At 35.9% G+C, this 22,812-nt stretch overlaps 1 protein-coding gene across 1 annotated transcript in view; it reads right to left on the bottom strand.

The window, feature by feature from the left end:
- Positions 1-22,812, bottom strand: part of FER (FER tyrosine kinase) — a 174,134-nt gene that overhangs the window by 23,113 nt on the left and 128,209 nt on the right. Inside the window, exon 17 of the mRNA XM_074165781.1 lies at positions 15,965-16,088. Within this exon, the coding sequence (XP_074021882.1) occupies positions 15,965-16,088 (124 nt within the window). The remainder of the gene's footprint in view (positions 1-15,964; positions 16,089-22,812) is intronic.

Raw genomic sequence — 22,812 nt, 5'->3', positions numbered from 1 at the left:
GGAGATCAACATTTTTTGAAAAAAGCTTTTAAAGTAAGTTTAATAATGGGCAAATCAACAGAACTTCAGGTGCAATTTGTGTCATAAACTGATCGTTTCCATACAGAAATGTACTACAGATGTTGCTGGCTGGGTAGAGGTAGGTTCCTACAAAGTCAGATGTCAGAATGGTAAATCACTGCTACGTTGCCTGTATTATTTGCATCAAAGCCTGTATGCACTGCATCTTTACTGTAACGCAGTCCCTCTATACAAAATAATGAGCTGATGTGAACTTTGCTGCTGCCAAAAGCATCCCAGTTTTGGAATCTCAACATAAATACTAAAAACTCTAAACAATTCTAAAAAAGCTGCCAAGCTACATGGTTTTCATTTTGTCAATTTCAACTGTCAACTTGAATACAATACTGGCCATAACCTACAGAAAGTTCAGCAAGTGTGTACTGACAATTAGGGCTTCAAAGCACTAAATCTCATATACAGTCCTTGGAGCAGATCAGAGGCTTCCAAGACCTCATCATGAGTTGCTCACAGCAAGGTGGTGACGAAACAGGAACTTGAAAGATGGAGGTTTTCATTTTAATTATTTTGGGTCTTAATCTAATATATTTAATAATTGGGCATGTTTAAAAGGTCATTGATATTACAGGACAAGAGAGCTATCTTAATGCTTAAAGTAAAAGCTTTCATACAGACAGAACTTTGGATGGTGGATGCCACCCTCCAAGCCCTAGGCTGCAGGGAGCACCTGGGGCCTCTCTCTGGTGCCAGGAGCAATGGCCCTCTGTCCCTCAGTGCTGTCTTGGAGGAGCTGTGCCACCAAGTGGAGAAGTTACAGGACAAAGTAAACAGGCTACACAGCATCAGAGAAGATTAAAAGGAGATAGACAGGATCTCTGAGAGGCAACAGCTTGAAGAGCCCCAGACTCCAGCTGCAGTAGAGATGCAGGCAGTGTCCATCCCTAGTATTAAGGTAAGGACAGCCTCTGGAGAAGATGAAGCTCATGATTTCCACCTCCAACAGGAATGCTCCTGTCCTACTTAAGGGCTTACAACAACAAAATACCGTCACCACCCTCGAAGTGCAAGAGCCAGATGTGTCTTCAAGTAAAGGATCTAGACCACCTCACCCTAAACAAAGATGATGATGAAATATGGACTGGATGAGCAGATAGTGATGTGGATTGAAAACTGGCTGAAAGGCTGATTCCAGAGAGGTCTCAGTGGTACAAAGCCTAGCTAGAGGCCAGTAACTAGTGCTGTACTCCAAGAGTCATTACTGGGTTTAATCCTGTTTAATATCTTCATTAATGATCTTGATAATGGGGCAAGTTTGCTATAGCTCCTTTCGCCAAACAAAGCAGTAATTTCCTATCCATTCTTACTGGTAGCAAATGTTGCTTTTCTCTACATGGTTTAGCTCTATTGACACCTTTTCCAATGTAAAATGTTTACATACTCCTAAAAAGAGGACTTACAGATGGAGGTAAGAAATATTTTGCCCTACTGTTGTAACTACATGTCTGCAATCTCAACCATGACAAAGTAATTGCAGTAATACAGTATCATCAAAGGCAATCATAATTATTTATGTCTTTGACTTGGGAACATGACTTTCTCCTGCTCATCAACACCATTTCCTACAACTATTCTATGTATAAATAGCAGAGGTCTTGGGCTTTCCACAGTAAGAGAAAGCAAAACAAACAAAAATGAAAAAAAAAAAAAAAAAGAAGATAAAAGGAAGGGCAGCACCAATGGTAAAAATCAAGCAAGTAAGTACAACTTAAAAACGTGAAGTCCAGAGAATTATTGTTATTACAAAGCTATTTATAAGGTAAGAAACAAAAGAAATAACAAATTAAATGATTCAGAACAAGATGAAGAGCACAGCTGTGAACTGGAAATGACAATATATGTTTTCAGCACCTCTCTATAGGCTTTAGAAGTATGTTAGTGACACTGTGGAATTACAGATAAAGAAATAGCATTCCCTACTGTTTCTTGAAGGTAAGAAGAATAAAACCAAGTTCTTAGAGGTATGCATATTAAACTAAAAAGAACGATACTTTAGGTAATTTGAAAGGGATATTAGGTAATCTTGTTATGTACGATTTTTAAATGCTCGTCTTCTTTGTGTTATCAAGGCAAATATGTCAGCTAGCATTGCAGTTTAACATAATATGAAAGGTGTATGTATGTACAAAACCTCTATACCCCAACTACTGAAGTGAAATATAACTGAATCATAAATTGAGCAAGTTACAGGAATTCTTTTAATTCATGCCAGCACAATCTTTTATGTACAAAAGCATAAACAATTCCACAACAATTACCTAATGTGTTAAATGCCTGTGACATTTAGAAAGACAACGGCAATTTTAATAGGGATCAGAGATCAAAGTTGAGACTATTATACCTTACAAGGAAGAACATCAGTCATCATAGAATCATAGAACACTAGGTCGGAAGGGACTTCAGGGATCATCTGGTCCAAACTTTCTTGGCAAAATCCTGCTCTAGAGAAGACGGCCTACCACCCTGTCCAGCTGAATCTTAACAGTGTTCAATGTTGGGGAATCTGCCACTTCCCTGGGGAGATTATTCCAATGGCTGATTGTTCTAATTGTGAAAAATTTTCCTTGTATCCAACCGGAATCTCCCATGGAATAATTTTCTCTCCTGGAATAACATGTACCCATTACCCCTCATCTTTTCCATGTGACTCCTTGGAAAAAAGGAGGAAAACAAACTAGTCCAGATAATCATGTGCAAGAGAGGACAGTCTGCAGAAGCAACAATGGGATGAAAGGGTGGCTTCATGGAAGTGAATGAGAAGTCAGGAAGGTCTATGATACCAAACAGGAAGAACAGTCAATTCATTTGTTAGTGAATGGGAATGGAGATATTTATAACCAATTGATTACTAAGAAGAAATATACATAGCAGGAAAGTTTAGAAACTCCTTTTTTAAGCATTTTAAGATTACTCATCATACTGATGTTCAAAATCCTGCCCAGAAATTACTCCAAAAGCAGGAAGCCTTTTGAATCAAAAGCAGGAGTTATTCTGCCATCCTAACTCTCTATGTATTTTTTGAAAACTTGGACTTGGCCCTTATTTCACTGATCTATTTTTATTTTCCAGAACCCATGAGACTTGATGAAATATCTGACATTCAGCTTTGCCAGGAGCTTTTTCTGTCAGGCTCGAGTGACTCAGCTTAAATCTGTGAACAACAAAATACTGTAACATTGATTCAACAGCTCTTACAGCTCCATGTACCTTGATGATCTCCTTCAGTCTTCCAAATCAGTTAACATGCCGATAAGGCTTTCTTCACTGCCTGCTGCCTAGCATAAGGGATTCTCAAATAGCCTTTGACAAAGAGTAAGTCACTATTTCAATCAATACTCACAGTAATGTAAAAATGTTTCATAAAAGCGTATTCCTGCATGATGCAATTCTACCAACAAGACAGAAAGAAGCTGAGAACTACAAAGCAATGACAAAAAGTGAGTGAACGTAACGTGCACGTAGCTTACTGTATGTTTTATTTTACTTATTCTCAGCAACTGTGATTCCTTTAAGATGCATTAAATTTGTTCAGAATCTATTTGTGAGCAGTACCTATTGGAACTGAATTTACCTTTGAACTGAACTTGAACTGAGCTGAAGGTGCAAGATTTCACCTAAGTTTCTCTAAGCTTTATTAGAAAAATATCTTGATTATCAAAGAAAGTTCAACAATAAGCTGGAAAAGAGCATTTTCTTTGATATGTAGAACTACACGCCACCTATATCATGAAGAAATAATATATTCTCTGCAATATAATGTTTTTCAGTTGCATAAACTTGAAAACTAACTTATTTCATGAAGGTGCACTAAAATATGTTTTATATTCTTCCTTCATCTGTTTTTCACTATGTACACAGCCACACACCTACGCTGAATGCAACACGTAAGTGACAAAACTGCAGCAATGTAAAGCTTGGAGGCACCTCTGAAAAACCTCCTAAGGCACTGGGAAGATCTACATTAAAGTAAAGTATATCATCACTAGTACTATCTGAAAAAAATTGTGGATAAACATTTTGTCAAATCCACAAACCAGCTAACCTAGTATACATATATAAATATATACACGTGTGTGTGTATAAAAATTAGAAAAGGGGTTAGGTTGGCTCCTGTTCAAGGGCTCTTCCTCAATGGCTCTCTTTCTTCAATGACTGATGTCTGAAGAGGACCCTGTCAGTTCATCTACCTTCGATCCTCATCAGTGAGTTCTGGAATCCAGTTCCCATTCTGCACTCAGTCCAGTCTGGAACTTTCCCAGTGACTGCCAGTGACAACTTCCTGGGAACTTGATACAGTTTTGTATATATTTATATATATTGTATCTATTTCATTATTTCCTTTTTATCTTATTACTAGTATTTCATAAAGTAGTTTAGGGTTTTTTTTTAACTCATAACTCTCTTTGTTTCTCTTCTTCCTCTCCTTGGAGTGAAAAGTGGGGGAGAGCATCTGTCGTCTTGTCACTTGTGACCCCAGCCCAAACCACAGTAATTTTTCTGTTGATTTCAGCATGGAAAATTCTATTTAATGCACTTTGGTAAATGCACAACACTGGTTTTACAATGTCTCCTGCCCTTAGACTTCATTGTGTGGGATCAGTTTATTTTTCACTACAATTTAATAGTAAAATTCTTACTTCAAAGATGGCAAGTAAGCCACTATTTTGTTTTAAGTAACAAGATATCCAGTGAAAACAGCAAATTAATTAACCTTTAATCAGTGGAATAAAAGTTCATCTGATTATCAAAAGTTGCAGTTTTTCATTTACTGTAAAATTTCAGTGGGAGTTTAGGACCCTTGGTTGAATAATGATCTCCCTTCATATGTCTTGATACTTTCAGATTTATAGCTTACCATTTCCTTTTAATTATTATTATTATTAAAGCTACCATGTTCTCCAAACTTCACTTTTAAATCAATTAAAAAAATGCTGTTTAAGGAATAGATACATACTTCAAGAAAGTGGGTAACAGAGCTATTCCTGAAAAAGTATGTAAATATTTACATTGTTCAACATCAGGTTGCATTTTTTTGCTCTCTGGAAGACATTAGGGAATTTCAAAGTTATTTGCAAATTATGTGTCTTCTTTTTCAAAGAGACTAGTCTTCACAAACTAGCAAAATCTGGAGAAATCTGGAGAAAGGCTTCTGATAACATACTGGAACTTCTTCTTCTACCTCTTTAAAGTAGTAAGTCACAGAAATACTATCTTTTCTATACTTGCTTCTGCACAAAGTATATAGGTACGTCCTTTGACAGTAGTTCCAGAGTACATGCTTCTATTGACCGTGTATAACACAAGACAGAAGTTCACAGACTGTGAACTTAAGGCTTATTATTTTTCTAAATAGCAGATGTCACTAAACTTTTTATATTTACCATAGAAAGTAATTACATTTCATCCACTATTCTCCATTGCAACAGGGCTACGAGAGTAGAGAGAATATTACTTATACTATGTAGGAAAGCTGTATGACTTTATGATCACCACAACAGCTTTCACAAGCACTAGTTGCATGTTATTTCTATCTTAGTTTCAATATTGTTTACTCTCAGTTTTTACTTTTCACTTCTTAATTAGAGAGAGCCTGTTGCTCTCATGCAGTACGTAGATTTATTGTTCTAAAAAGATGTTATTAAAATAATTTTGTCTGAATTATACTTATAAATTCCTAATATTTATCGACAAGAAAGTGGTATTACAGTTAAATAAAACCAACCCTAACACAATACCATAACAGTCAAAATGCTACAGCTTGTAAAATACAATAAGGGAGTCTAAGAAAATTTGCTTACATTATTTTCAATCCCACTTGCTTTATTGCTAGCAAAGCTTATTCATTTTTTAAGAGGGAATTTTCTGTATCGGGGATCTCTTGCGAGAAAAAGATACACCTATTCAACTCCATAAAGGCAAAAAATTAAATATTTTTCATAACATGCATCTTCTGTAATATGAAAAAAAATCTAAACCTCCTCTGAAATTTCTTAGGAATTGTTTATAACCTAAGAATTTCTTCTGATTTCTTACACTAAATAACATTCTTTCCCTAATTAGCTTTTGACACTTAACTTTTCTTCCCACGGTCTAGAAAACAATAGGTTTTCTAATGCAAGAAGTTTATTTTGGTTTTAGAAACAACAAGAACAGCTGTCTCACAAGAATACAGTATCTCACAGTATTCTGAACACAGAACAACTGTGTGTTGTTCTTTTGGAGCCTCTGATGAGCCTTGGGACCCAAACGTGAGTTCAGCATGGCACAGCGTCTAGGCCATTATCTGAGATTTCCGGGATTCATTGTTACTCACTCAAACATGTAAGAGCAGAAATACCAGCTAGCTACTAAACCAGTTGTGCTTTACCTATGCTATAACAAGAAAAAACAGTATTTCCTTCCTAAAAAATTTTCCTTTTGCAAATTGTTTTTCTCATTCATGTCTTAGCCAGTTAGGCAGTAAAACCTGAAAGAGTAGGGACAATGGAAAAGAAAGGATGAAATCCCTGGACCATCAGAAAGTAAAGGAACTTTAAAAAGTGGATTTAGGCTCATCCTCTTACAAAATAGTCTCCTAAAAATGGCACATTTCCTTCCTGATACATTTGTATACAATGTACGCTCCTTAGCAAGTATTTCTCATGGCTCTCCTTTGTGATGCCAAATCATCTTCCCATTCTGCCTGCCCATGAACCCAGCTCCATGCTCAGCCTCACTAGCCCCCTCATACAAAAGACTGAGTCAATGCCTGAGAGTTGTCATCATCTCCCATCTGTAAACTACTCCTACAGCTCCCTATGCCCAAATACTCTGATTATAGAGCTTCTACCTCAGTGATTTTCAGTCACATTATGTATTATTCAGGCATTGACGTCCTTGAACAAGGAAAACCGATCATTTCATTAGAACAAGGATGTGGAATTACATAGATACAATTCTTTAAAAATAGTTAATACTGCAAAATATTTAATTTACAAATTAACTTGGCTACCATTCTAATACTTATTAATTCAATGTTATTACAATAATTTTCATTATTCACATTGAGTTACATTAGGTAAATTTTGATCTGTCAGTGTGCCCATGAATGCACTGAATAGAAAACCCAAGATATGGCCTGCCCTCAGTCTGAATGGAAACCTGGTTCTGCTGTCATCCCCAGTCAAAGGATTTCATTCACCATTAGTCTCTTTCAGAAGCACAAAATCTGAAAGTATTAAATTCAGGTCTTAGGTCACATATAAGTTATACATAAATACACAAAATATTAAGGGTTCCTTAAAAATACGATAGAGTCAGTTGATCAGAATGAAGAAGTTACCTTTTAATGGTAAATCTAATCTCTAATTGCTAACTGAAAGATGCGATGTACCAAAATAGAAAGCAAAAGCAGAACCTGTTACACACTTCTAACTATTGTGAAAAATAACAGATCTGTAGCTTCTCCTGTGTTAGTAGTTAATGGTGAATTCTATCACCACAGATATTTTTATTACAATAGTTTGTTGTCAATACAGACATTGCATTTTTTTAAAATAACTAGGTCTACAAAATAAGTCTGCAATAACATATCAAACAATTTACCAATTAATGTAGTTTAACTCTTCATGACATTTCAAATCATCATCCTGGGAAAAGTGACATAATGAAATCCCAGAAGTCTGAAATAATTGGGATATTTTCCCCATTTTATGGGGAACACATAAAGGATGATATTCAAGCACAAGCTGAATAGGGAGCACTAGGGAAAGTTTATCGTAAAACAAAAATATCAACCTCATTGAAACCTTTAACAGACACTTCAAAACATTAATATAAAGAACTATTGTTGGCTGATCATACTGGATTACCCCTGATGCCATTCAGCTGATACACAGACTGTGTATTGGCTAGATATAAATGAAACCTAAAGGAAATTTCAATTAAATAAGAAGAAATGTTATAACTGCCTTATAAAAAGAAAATCTGATCACAGAGAGAAAAAGTTAATTTCTCTTCATTTATTTCTTATGAAGAAACTTCAGTTTGCCGTTCCAAATGGAGAAACAGCAGAATCTAATACCATATACTAAACTGGCCTCTGGGAACTATTCATTATTAATATTAGCCTCAGAACAGCCACAGTTAAACAACAACTTTGTTTTGCACTTGTGTTAATAGATGCCTTGATAATTTAATATTTACAAAGAAGAGCAGCAAATGGTAGAGATAATTAGCACTGGAAATTCCCAATGGCAAACCATATCTGCCCTAATAGCAGATGAATAAAATAATGTGTTATCCTTATTAAAAAAAAAAAAAAAAAAAAGAAGACACCAGAACTTTCAGTTCTATCATTAAAGTGCCATATAAAGTTCATATAATAATGTCTACTGCTTATTTATGTAACACAGTAACACCAAAAAGTCACAATCCAAATACATATTTTCTACACACTGTGATCACTGCCTCCTAGAGTAAAGGATTGCATCAAGCATAATTCAGGAATATATGAAAGACAGCATAGTCTTATTGAGATAGGATGATATGTTGAGATTTACAGTAAACAAAAATGTATATATTATATATATAAATGTATATCTTATACTCTGACCATCCAAATCCACACATCTGTTACTCTAATTACAAGCCTTTTACAGCTGTAACAAGCTAAATCTGAGATAGCTAATTTCCTTTTAATAGAGGTTGGGGTGAATTTCAAATAAAACACACAAGAGGAAGCAGCACCAACTTTACAACAAATACAGAGTGTGCAAGGAAAAACTGTATTTCTCTCCCTTTTAAAATCTTTTCTTATTGAGCCACACCAGAATTCAATAGCTTAGTGAAAGAGATAATAGATTAGAAAGAAGCTCACTTTTTATTCAGAAGCAGCTCTTCATCGTCGTTCACATCCACTTACATTACAGCATACTTCGAAATCAATAATCTCTCTAATTTATTATAATGAGTTTAAAGTATACAATATCCGTGATATTCAGTTTAATGGCTTTGGATACTTATGCTTCCCCTGCTTTCTTCCTTAATGCTTTCAGAACAGAATCACACAAGCTCATTAAAGAAAAAAATAATCACGTTGCTCAAATAAGATTTCAGATTACCAGAAGTACCAATTCAGAACTGATTCAACTTTAATTGTAAATGGAGTTCTCTAGGATCAAACCATGTTTACCACTGTGACAGTGGAGATGACTGTAAATTACATGAAAAAACCTTGAAAGCCCTTGAAAATCTATTTTTAAAAGCTGAAACCTTGTATATAATACTCTAATTTATTCCTATATGGCAAGCAGAGCGAAATGCAGTAGTATTTGTCTCCCCTCTTAGATGACAGCAGCTGAACAGCACTGTATTAGTTATTTTAGGGTTGAAAATACCTCATTTTGAAGAAACACAGTAGCGTGAAAACTATGAAAAAAAAATTGCTGGAGTGTTTGAAAACACTAACACATTGGTATTGACAAATTCTACAGTCCAGAATGTAGTTTTAATAGCCACTGATGAAAAAAAGATCTTGTGCAGACTGACTACCTCAACAGCTTCGCATCCTTGGAGCACGGAGGCAGGCTGAAGACTTGCTGTACCAAGGTTCAGCATTAGCAGAGAGTCAGCAAATACCACAGCCTTTAGACGAGTGCAGCATTCCCGTCTTGCAAGAAGCAGAGTGACAAGCAATGTGGTGAGGGGAGCAGTGCCAATGTTTTTGCAACAGTTAATGCTTCCTTAATTTGCTTAGCAATAACTAGGATTCCCAAGAGCTGTGCTTTGAACTTAGGTTTTTTGGAAACAGCAGACAGATTCTTGGCTACCCACAGCGGAGCTGGAAGAAGGAGGGCTTTTGCAGTCTTCCTGTCTACTTGCAAATGATCTGGATCATTTGTCCAAAAAATTGCTATGTATTTGTAGTTGTTCTTCCATTAGTACCTCTTACGACCAATAAACCAAATAAAAACCAATCAATAATCTGTGTAAAACCTGCAATGCTATAATTGCACAGTATCTTTATAATTTAATAAAGTTAGTAGAAATACTGGTTTTAGTGGAAAAAAGCTTACTAGTCAAGAGGCAACACACAAGGTTGCATAAAGCATGTCCTTATTAAGAAATAAAAGCTGAATAGATGGTACTGTAATGTGACAATAAAACTCAAAGTTTGGCTAAGATTTCCTTCATAGATATAACACAATAAATTCTGGGGGCTTTTTTTTTTTTTTTTTTTTAACACTAACAACAAACCTATGTAAAGTGGCCTACAGCAAGTAACAGTTCTTCATTTAAACTCCTGTTTGTGATTTTAACTTTAAACAGAATGGAAAAAATACTAATATTCATTTTGTAAAAACTGTGCTTTGAAACATAAACTTATTTATAATTCTTGAAATTATGGATGAGACAACTACAGAAGAAGCTTAAAAGTGGAACTTTAAACATAAAGGATGATGATCCTTTTGAGTGATTTATAGCATCCACAAACATTCGCTACTGCTGTTACAAGGAAACTCATAAGATTCTTGGTAACACTTTTGGCATGTGTGTACTTCAGGCAAGGAGTTAAACTTTTGACTTGAGAAGGACATTGTGCTAGTATCGATTGCATTCAGTTTAAATGGAAGAATTGGACCACTGAACACGACCATCTTACCAACAAACACATCTTCTTTAATCAGGATATGAGAGACTTCCAGAACATAACTGCATTGACTGAAAGCAAAACTTGACTAAGGAATACACCTTGAATGCAGTTAGTCTGTATCTCCTCACACACATAGTGCATATATTGAAAATAAGTCATTTGAATCAAATACCAACTTTACACTACATTTGTTAGATGCACAGTAGAAGGCTACTGCTGGTAACTTTAATGAAAAACTGACATTGGGAATATTTATTTATTGATCACTTCTAAGATTCTAACCTTCATTATAGCTCTCTCCTAACAATGCATCTTCAAATTTTCTTAAGAACAGAATGGTTTGGGTTGGAAGGGGCTGTCAAGAATCATCCAGTCCAAACCCACTGCCATGGGCAGGGACATCTTTCACAATATCAGGTTCTCAAAGCCCTGTCCAACCTCACCTGGAACACTTCCAATGACAGAGTATCCACTACTTTCCCTGGCAACCTGTTCCAGGATGTCACCACCCTCACTGTAAAAAATTTCTTCCTTATGTTCAATATAAACCTCTTTCAGTTTAAAAATCCTTGTCCTGTTGCTATCTGTAACTACAGGTAAAAAAGTCTTTGTCTGTCCTTCTTAAAAGCCCCCTTTATACAGTGAAAGGCCACAGTAAGGTCTCCCCATAGCCTTCCCTTCTCTAGTCTGAACAGCATATATACTTACATATATATATATATATATATACACACACATACAGCCTGTCCTCACAGCAGAAGTGCTCCGGTGCTCTGATCGTTTATGTGGCCCTCCTCTGGGCCTGCTCCAACAGGTTCATATCTTTCCTATGCTCCAACGCTGAACGCAGTACTCCAGGTGGGGTCTCACCAGAGTGGAGTAGAGGGACAGAATTACCTCCTTTGACCCACTGGCCACACTTTCAATGCAGCCCAGGATACAGCTGGCCTTCTGGGCTGTGAGCACACATTGTCGGCTCATGTCCCGCTGTTCATCCAGCAGTATCCCCAAGTCCTTCTCAGCTGGGCTGCTCCCAAACCCTTCATTCCCCAGCCTGTACTGATACAGGGCATTGCCCCAGTGCAGGTGCAGGACCCTGCACTTTGCATTGTTGAACCTCACGAGGTTGACATTAAATTATTAAAATATAAGCTGGTTCTTAATGTATTTGTTAAAGCTCTTAAACAAGGTAAAAATCAATCTACTTCTCAAGTAAAGCAGTGAAACTGTGTGCAGAACACTATCAAGGAGCACCATAGCTAACTGAAAAAAAGCAAAGTATTTCTGCTGGTTTCAATTAGAATTATGTATGTATTACTTGTAGATAAAGCTACAACACAATTTTGCACACAGAAATATTTTCAAGACCTACTTGTCTCTGTGATTTTGAAAGGTTGTACTGACCATCAAATGATAAAAACAGAGGAAATCCTACACATAATTCCTTCTCTCAATATTAAAAACTTTTTCCAATTGTGTTCTACAATAATTTGAGTTATTTTCATTACAAAATGATGGTGGTAAAGAGAGAGAAAATAATAGAAATAGGTAGTTTATGCCTAAATTCTCTAAATCAAGTAGTTGCAGCTTCTCTCCTATACTCCCACAGAATTGGTTTGGAAACTAAAAATAAATTATGGACAAATGCATTTATCACATCCAAATCAAATACTGGAAGAGAAGACCACTCATAAATGCTTATTGAACCAACTGAAATTATCACATCTCCATCCTTATCCTGTGTTTCTAATTAACAGAAAAAATGGAACTATCTAAACAATAGCATATGGTGAAAATGAAAAGCAAGAAACAATTCTTCAACCTCATGTTAATTAAATGGAGATGAAATGACTACACTCTTCTGTATATGTTCAACCACTCTTTTTATTTCTTTTAATAACTTCTTTTCATGCATCTTTTTTTTTTCCTTTTAAGCCCACTCATATCTGCTCTTTAAACAGAACAAAGAGAGAGCAAAGGACGTTAGAGGAGATGAAAACGCAGATCAAATAATCACTCACATGCATTAAGCATTCTAAGTCTCACAAATTTTAACTTTGTATTTGCACCTACTGAAACACCATAGCACATCCAAAAATGGAAAACAAAGAGCAGATTAGTTGTTGCACTGGCCCCATTACTGAAAAGTTAAGCTAAAGTATGACTCAAATAGCAGCTTCAGAAAACAAGATTTAGGTAGAATTTTAAAATATAAAGGCTAAGTATAGCTACTGCAGCTACAACTAAGAAGCAGCATTAAAAAAAATTTTATTAAACAGCTGAGCAGCCTTTAATTTCACATTAACAGCAAGTCAAATGCACGTAGTGCTAAATTATGGTCACTTAAACTACCAAAAAAAGAATTTGAGGTTTCTGAACAAATCTTTAAAACAAATCTTTAAATCAACAAATCTTTAAAACAACAAACAGAATACTGGAGAAAAACATCAGCATGAAGCAAAACAATTTTGTTTTTCTGTAACCTACACAATAGAAAGTATTTCTAATACTGATCCTTCTCAAGTAATAGTAATCAAAGTGTATGGACTTTTAGAAGTCCAAACAAAATAAAAAAAATTCTGCTTAGTCCATTTTCTCTCTAGTTATTCTTCTTACCTCTTTTTACCTGAGAATCACTTTCAGTTGGTGAAGTTTCTTGAAAAAAGGAACAAGTTTATTGTTCTTTCAGAAAAAATTAGTATTTTTTTTACATAGTGTTAAATGTTTCTGCTATGAATTAAATTGTTCCATTCTAATCTATGTGCTCTTGACATTACATTTACTCATGACTAATTTGTCTTACCTAACCTAAAATGGAGAGAACAAAGGCTCCCAAATTCCTTGTATAGACCAGGCAGTCACATAGTCCCCAGGCAAGGAGGAGCTGAAACTCCAGTGGGATTCTAAGTCCTGACCACCTAAGAGCTTGCTCACAAAGCACTAGACAGTTTGACTTTTCCCTGCCAGCCTGTCATTCCCTTGTTGAGTGTATTTGCAGCACAGCACCAAGAGTGTTGCACCCACTACTGTGAAATAGGTTCAAAGTACACAGCAAGCAACAGATGGCTCTGAGCTTCTGTGGCACAAAGAGTTTCTAGACAAACATATCCCCTGGGGTGCCCAGAAACCCTGGATAAATGCTCAAACTCCTCAAACAGGGAACAGACCTAGAAAAATTTTATGAATGCTAGTCCTACTAAAATGCATTTTGGCCTTTGGTAAAACACATTTTAAAACTTCATGAGCTACTTTCCTAGAGGAAATATTTACCAATTAACCAGTATTAGTAACTCAAAAAACCCCCACCCAGAAGTTCCTCTACTGCTGAAATCACTAAACTTGATCAATTGTTGTCCTGATTCAGAAATTTTCATGTTTACCTATGGAATTCAGAAGAATTAGCTCATAAATATAATAAGCACATATTATGGCCAACCACATACAACCAAAAATACTCTTAAATATCCCAGAAAATAAGATTGATAAAATAATACTGGAAACAGATATTTTTACTTATTAACCTGCATGTTTCCTAAGAGTAAGAAGTTTTTCAGTTCTCTGATAACCTCCTGTGACAATCTGTGATAATAATATACAAATTTTGTGAAAATTTTGAAAGTAAAAGAGTAAACTAGGAAAAAGAACTTTTCCTCTACATGTAGCATGTGTAATGCAGGCTATGTCCATTGGCAAGTCTATGGCACTAACAAAACATATTAGATGAGAGCTCTTCTTTCTGTCTTGAGATCTATACAACACATTTGTATTCAGCTTTCTAACTGAAAACAATGAAATCTTCGTATAGTAAGACATTGCTATGTATATCTTGCCTCTGAAATATATTCTCTGAATCACTCTTAGCTTTGTAAACACACCTTAAGAATAGCTGTTCCTATTCACTGCTAACTGCCAGTGCGTCTTTGAGATACGCTAAAGCCACATTGTCATCTATCGCAATTAGAACACTACTAATCCACGCCCATGAGCAGGGATACCCTTTTTCCAGAGTTTTAAAAAAAAAACCAAACAAAAAAGGAGCAGGAGGTAGGAACAGCACTTCTCCAAAAATAATTGTTTCTAAAATTACTTCTATTTTGCGGGTATCAGACTACCATTTAATGAATAAATACTGTACTCTTTTTCAGTAATTGCAATTACCAACTAAGACACTACACAATACAGTTCTAATAAATTTTAATTATTCAGCTATTACTTTTCCCCTTGGTTTTATCTTCTAAGAACACAGGAGTTCTAGACAGGCACTTCTGATTTAACACTGATCTGACAGTTACAGAAATTATTAAGGACTAGAGCATTTATGAGACTAGTGTAAACCACTAATGCTATTATCATCTCTGATTTTTATGCCATTATTTTCCTGGCAAACAGAAGCAGGCTGAAACACATTCTACCATGACAGAATGCTGGGACCTTAATCCTATTTTTCCCCATGGTGCTTACAATACTTTTCTGAGATTTTCCCAAAGGAATATAGTGAGTTAGGTTTTTTTCATATATGTATCATCATATATGATGATCTTGCAGAAGTGTCCTAATGTTTATGTCTCATATTTCAGACATATCATTGTAGCAGGGTATTACTGTGATACTGAGAGAAAAACAGGTGGAAATTAAGTACACTCCCTTTCATACAAGCTCAGTATAAGCAGCTCCATGACCAAGAAACTGTAGAAGAAACAACAAAAAGGAATGGTAGGAACAGAAATAAGGTACCCCAAGAGCATAATGCCTGATAACCTTCCATATTTTAGAGGAAGCAGTCCAGGTAATTGATATTTTAATATGAAGTACTCAAGTTTTTCTCCCTTTATTATCTGAGAAACCAGTAAATTTTTCTGAAACACACTTTAAATGTAACTTAACTTCTTTGTTGGCCATGCAAGTACCTGTAAATTTCAGACAGGACAGATTGCTTTTTGCCATGATTCATTGTCACTATGAATTATGCTCCTTATAATGTAAATTATTATGGTGAAAAATCATTACTAACTTATATTAATAGCAAGAAAATATACAGATCAAATAACGTAGCACTTATTTTTACCCAAATAAACAGAACAGCTTTGAATTAAACAGGCAATAATAATGAGCTCTTTTCAGAAAAAGAAAGTGTAGTCTTTTCTTCTTAAATTGTAGAGATCACTCCTGTTGGTAATAAGCACCATATACACTTAAACAGCTAGCATATCCAATAATCAAAATTACAATAGTGAAAAATAAAATCTTCCTTACCTATGTATACAATTTTTAGATTCAAGATATGCCATACCAGAAGCAGCATCTAATGAAAATTTCACCAACTGTTTGGTTTTTAGCTCATCCTTCTTTTTTCTTAAAAAGGACAGGAAATCACCTCCTAGAAAAAAAGACAGAGGGACAGTGAGACACGACAAATAGAGTACCTTTTTCCCACAGATAGGATGCTGTTTCCCACAGCATTCTCCTGGAGAAAATTGCTGCTTGTGGGTTGGACAGGTTACTCTGCGCTGGGTAAAAAACTGGCTGGAGGGCCAGCCCTAAAGAGTTGTGGTGAATGGAGTTAAATCCAGTTGGCAGACAGTCACAGTGGTGTTCCCCAGGGCTCAATATTGGGGCCAGTTCTGTTTAATACCTTTATCAATGACCTTTATCAACGATCAAGTGCACCTTCAGTAAGTTTGTAGATGACACCAAGTTGGGTGGGAGTGTTGGTCTACTTGAGGGTAGGAAGGCTCTACAGGGGAATCTGGACAGGCTGGATCGATAGGCCAAGGCCAATGGGATGAGGTTCAACAAGGCCAAGTGCCAGGTCCTCCACCCAGGTCACAACAACCCCATGAACTGCTACAGGCTTGGGGAAGAGTGGCTAGAAAGGCCACGGGCGTGTTGATCGACTCTCCAGTATGCCCATGTCTCTCTTGTACCGGGGAGCCCAGAACTGGACACACTACTCCAGGTGTGGCCTCACCAGTGCTGAGTAGAGGGGAAGGGTCACCTCCCTCAATCTGCTGGCAACACTTCTAATGTAGCCCAGCATAGCATTAGCCGCCTTTGTTGCAAGGGCACATTGTTGGTACATGTTCAACTTGGTGTCCCCCAAGATCCCCAGGTCCTTTTCTTTCAAGCTGCTTTGCATGCAGGAAGTTCCCAGGCCTCTACTGATGCCTGGGGTTGTTCCTCCCCAGGTGCAGGACTTTGCACTTCCCCTTGTTGAACTGTGTGAGGTTCCTTCTGCCCATTTCTCCCTGTCCAGGTCCCTCTGGATGGCAGCATGACACTCCGGTGTATCAGTCCCTCCTCCCAGCATCAGCAAACTTGCTAAGGGCACGCTCTGCCCCATCATCCTGCTCATTAATGAAGAAGTGAAACAGTATTGGACTCAGTATTGGCCCCTGGGGTACATCGGTAGTTCCTGACCTCCAATTTTCTTAATACTCTGATTCCAGTTAAATAGGTGAGCAACATTATCTGATGCATTCTTTCTTTAGTGACAAATTTTTAGCAATTTTTAAAAAGCAGTGCACATAACAGCAAAACATAGTCTATTTAAAGCATATAAAGTCTATTTTCAATTTCTAAGACTAACAAAGGGTTTGTGGAATCCACATAATCCAAAACTACAGATCATTTACTTATTTAAAATTAGACTGCCGGAACACATTGTTAAAATGCAAGGATAAAAGCAAAGGTGAGTAATCTTTCTCATTTATAACACAGCAAATGCTCTCATATTGGGCCAACAAGAACCCTCAGACAAGCAAGCAAATATTGCATCCTGAGTACACCAATAGTCCTGCTGGCACGTATGGAGCCCATGATGTACTTTGGTCCCAGGCTGGGTAACACACAGATGGAAAATCAAGAGCTGACTGGATGCCCTTTACTCTAAAGCCAATTTGAAATAGCCATTGTCTTACAAAAGATAGTTGCACACATTACGTCTCCAAAGTCTGACGGGGTGAATCTTGGGATATTGAATTTTGAATTCTAACGAAGTCTTAAAAGAACAGAACACTGTTGCAAACTGGACTGGGTAACAATCACCTTTCCTTTAATCTGAGAGTTTACTGACATAAGTCTGATAACTGGTAAAAAGTAGGTATTGCCAGAGAGAAAGATGATAAACCCTGCACTGAAGTATGTGTCATTTCTTATACATGTAAACAAAATTATTTTGGTTACAGCAGACAGTTAACAATAATTTTTAAGAAATTCCCCCCTCCAACACATAGAAATAAGCTGATGAAAATTATGTTGTTTATATACTGAGAATTCACCGCTCTGTACATAGGAATCATCTTTTAATTCGTAAGTATGATTATATGCCTTTCCAAATGAGAAAGTCTTCCAATCTTGACAACTTGAATGAGAACAGGAAATCAAGGAAGATCACCGAAAAAAACACATAAGGACATCCTAAAAAAACCCTACCCTCAATCAACCAATGTTGAAGACAGAATTTCTAACAACTTACTGCAGGAAGAACTGAAAAGACAGACAAGCTCAGTTTGATACACAAAAAAATAAAAGACGCCTTCTCACACAGCCATACTAAAAATAAATGAACAAGTCCTAAGTAAGTAAAGTCTATTTATAGAAAGTGTTATAGCAACATCAGTGTGAGTCTAAATTCATATTCCTCACAATTAGTATAAACTCTTTGTACAAATAAATTACTGCTCTCCCCAGTCAACAGTAAAAACCCTGTTCTCAAGAAACAAGCTACTAAAGACAACAAGGTATCAAAAGAAAAGCTAACCATATCCATTAAAATATGCCTATCATCAAAATATACTTTTAATAAAATTATCTTAACCTGCCCCACAGTCTCAATAGTGAAAAAAGTCAGCAAAGGTATGTATGTTTTCACTAGCGTTCTGTTTTCTTGTATCTGCCCTTGCACAGAGATGACAAAAATGTCTTTTAAATACTCTATTCAATATTGATTTGAAAGCACTGTTAGTTGCAGACAAAATAAAAGAGCAAAGGGTTATACATCTCATTCCGTACAAGATACACCATTTTAGGTTAAATCTGGTTATCCTCATCCTCTTAATATCAATGTAGGCTCAAGTGGCTGTTCTTTAACTAGCAGAATTACTCTTCCTAGTAAATCCTGATTTCTACTGTCTACTGCAGCCAATGATCCAACTCATATTTACAGTAAAGTATCCACATGAACACCTTCAAAGCTGAGTTAAGAGGCTATGACTACAAACCTCTCAGCATAGAATTGTGGCTACGTAATATCTTTATGTGCTTCTTAAAACAAGTTCAAATATAAAAAGCCCTAATTCACTATTTGCAGCACATAGTGTCAGAGCATTATCTCCAATATAATAGCTGTTGATAAAAATTAAATGAACAGACCAATTAGACTATGAAACAACTGAAACAAAACTAGATGACTATATAATAGTAAGTAATGCTTTCTCTTGTATGTGGAATTTCCATTGTATTCTATACAGCTACCTGTTATTCCAGTTAATGGCACACAACACTACCAGGAAATGAGGCTTGCTCCAACCACTCTAAGTACTACAAAAATAATTAGACCATTATAGTATTATCACCAAGCAGAAATCGACTGCCTGGTTTGGGTTTACCGGAGGATAAGTAACAGTACTGGAGTGTCTGCCTAATACAATAGAATTATTTTACTAAGTAGATGACAAAATGTACTACATAAGCAGAAGCACCATGAGAGCGGCCTGCTGTAATTGGATTCCTGAAAACAGCCTTTCATGTATTTCACTGTGAATGTGAACTACTTCTCACTATATGCAGAAATTTTAAGAGAGTGAAAATACCACATATCAGCATCTCCTAGTGTTAGCCATACTTTATAGCATAACCTTTATGCTGTACATTAAGTAGTATTTTATGGCAATATAACAGCTCACTTAATGGCACACACAGAAGTAAGTAATGTTTTGCAAGAGAAAAAACATCCCTATCTGTGATCTATGTGAAGAAATCAAAATACAAGAAACAGTAATGAAATACGTTAAATCAGTTTCTAAAATATTAAATTATGGCAATCTCTGAGTTTAATGGCATTTAAAGTCAACAATGAGTACATCAGTGTTCTCCTGAGTTGGTGCCCCAAATAGTACCTGCCTACTTGATCTAGGCACTCTTGGCATTATTCTGACAACCACTATTGACACTGAACGTAATTAAAATATAGTTTTGAAAATTCTGGTGGGAAATCTCCCACTTATTTACAACTAGATATATAGACATATATTATTTATATACTATATCCATATAGTATCACAACATTTTAATAATGTTATAAATGATTATACAGATAATAATAAATCTGTTAACATAAAAGCAACTACTAAGAATTATATAAAATTATATATATTAATATTTACACGTTTTAATAAAGTGTGAGAATTTCCTTTATTAAACAGCCTTGTTAAGTAGCAGTTTGATTAAACAGTCCACTTAATTCTTACATTTTTATACACACTTTAATCATGCAGATGCTGCATGTTTCTGGCCATACCACTTAATGATACCTAATACAGAAGGGCTCCATGATTCAATATCTGTAATTGCTTTATATGCTATTATAATATTATTGAAATTACCCTTATCTGCATGTGTAAGTATTTATAATTTGAGGATTCATATTATCAGTCTTTTGACTAACATCAAGTTAGTCTAAAAACATTCAGACTAACTGAATTGATTGGATTGATATCTTTATCTTCATCTCATATACAGTATCAATAAAACAAACCCAAACACAGCTACTTAAATCTATGAGTATAAAATAGTAAACATGCATCTGTAGTACTTCTATGAGAGAATTTTTTAAGTAAGAAAGCATCTATTTGACAAACTATTAAAAATTTAAGGGTTTAGAAATGCTGAAGCACTCATTTTCCTTAAAATACTGTGCCTTCACTTTTCATCTAATGGATCACCTGTGTGTAAAGCAGTGCTTTCACTTTCTTTTTTTTAATTTTACATAAGTAGTAACAGAAACTCAAAATAAACCCGAGGTTTTTCAATTGCCTACAGAGTACTATTGTGAAATCCAGTTAAAACTTCATTTTTCCTGTTAAGCAAAGCAAATAAAAGTTGCTATAATCATGCAAAGTTTTGCCATAGCAGTATTAACAATGGTAGTAATGAAGTATGAGTGGAAATGCATGTATGTGAAAACAAAAGATGAAAGAAAAAAACAAGAGTTAATGCCGTGCATTGAAAGCCAAGGATATAATTAGTAGCAACAAACAGGTAAACACAGAGAAGATGTTGCTTGCACCAGAACTGCAATGCGGATGACTTTTTAGTAGAAGACGTATGATGAGACCACAATGGAGATGACTCATTAGCACGAACAACAACAGTACAATAAAATGAAGATGAGAAAAAGGTTACAACACATTATATATGCTATTTGACTTCCTTTAATGGGATGACAGCCTATAGACATACGACCTTCAAAATGAGGAAAATATTGAATATGGTCAGCAACCTTGCCTTAGATTTAAGGTGGATCCAATAAACTAGACCATGAAGGCAATGATCCTACCACATTAACTACTTATTCCCAAATGGCATAAAAAGCCTGTTCAAAACCAAGTTGGTCATCATCTATCACGAAGAAACCAGAAATCATAACAAGACATCAATAGCCAGCATCCCTTGTCCTCTGTGCTGCACAAAATAATCCTGCCTAGACTACCTGGACTCTATGTTTTGGTATTGTGTCTATGAGGGTATACAATGATGGGCGGGTAGATACAACCTACTTCAGAAATTAACTAGAAGAAAGATCATCTTCCCCCTCAAGTTTTGTTTCATTAATTCCTATAATTAGACTATGCTTAAAAACTAATAATCACTAGCCTTGAAAAGGATTCTGGATTAGAAAGTTGTGATAGCCCACGTGAAACAATTTACAGGAAGAACAGGGTTCTTTTAATCTAAAGAAAAAAAGTGAACATTTTTTAAATGCAGACACATTAAATAATAGATATTTATACTTAAAAGTTTTTCTAGGTAAAGCAAAAATAATAATGTGAAGGAATACCAACAAATAAAACTAAACAAATAAGAAGCATACATAAGTTCTTGCAGTTACCGAAACACTTTGCTGATTTTTATGTTTATTTGTTTTCATTCAGTTTTCAAACAGATCTTCTAGTTTCATCTACTTGCTGATTTATTCTCATACAATCTTAATACAGAATATATATCATTACAACCTAAAATATTTGAAAATATAAAAAACAAAGTCTAGCCTCAAATGTTAGCTGGGCTTTGGTATTGTTTATCAAATAGAGAAGCTCTGAGACGAAATGAATTTTTTCACCACCACCACGTACACTCCAACAGAGGAATCTCACTGTTCCCTCTCTTCTCTTAATATCCTCACAGCTGGAAACCATGCAGCAAATACGAAGGCAGAGGCACATGTGAACTTAAAAGAAGAGAAGAGAGGAGGAAGAAATGGGATCTGTATGTGTGCGTGTATGTGTGTACTACAAGAGAGGTGGGGGGACGAGAGCGAAGCTGGACATGCATTCCTTCCTTGGAGAGAAGGAATCAATGGTAGGGTGTGTCCTCAAGACAGGAGGTGGCAGGGGCAGAAGCACGGCAGGCTGCAGAGAAGTAAAGACAAAGAAAAATGGAAGCTGGAAGATCAGCAGAGTGCAAGAGGAAAGGATAAAGTAAAAGAGAGAAGCAGAGAGGGGTCATATGTATGTGAAGAGAAACTGTATGGTAGACAGAAGATGGCAATAGCTGGGTATTGAGCCACGTAACTAATTTGACTAGACAAAAAAAGACAACTTGAATGGAAAACAAAGCCAGACAGTCACTATCACTGTAAGGAATTCGCACCTTATCTCTAGTTTGAGTTCATCTGGAATTTGATTGACCTTCTTTTTTTTGTTGCGTTGATTTTTGGCAGCACAAAGATTCAGGATTTGATTGCAAGACAGAACACAGATCTGAAACTTGCTGTCAAAAGTCAGCTACTAACGATGAACAATACAACCAATGGGGCAGATCATGCAAAACTTTTAATAAAGTTTTAAGGGATCTCTAAAGAGAAGCAATTGGAAAAAATCCTG

This window comes from Numenius arquata, chromosome Z (genome assembly GCF_964106895.1).
Source record: "Numenius arquata chromosome Z, bNumArq3.hap1.1, whole genome shotgun sequence".
Classification (NCBI taxonomy): Eukaryota; Metazoa; Chordata; class Aves; order Charadriiformes; family Scolopacidae; genus Numenius; species Numenius arquata.
The sequence above is the reverse complement of the archived record's forward strand: the minus strand, read 5'-3'. Positions and strand labels throughout refer to the sequence as shown.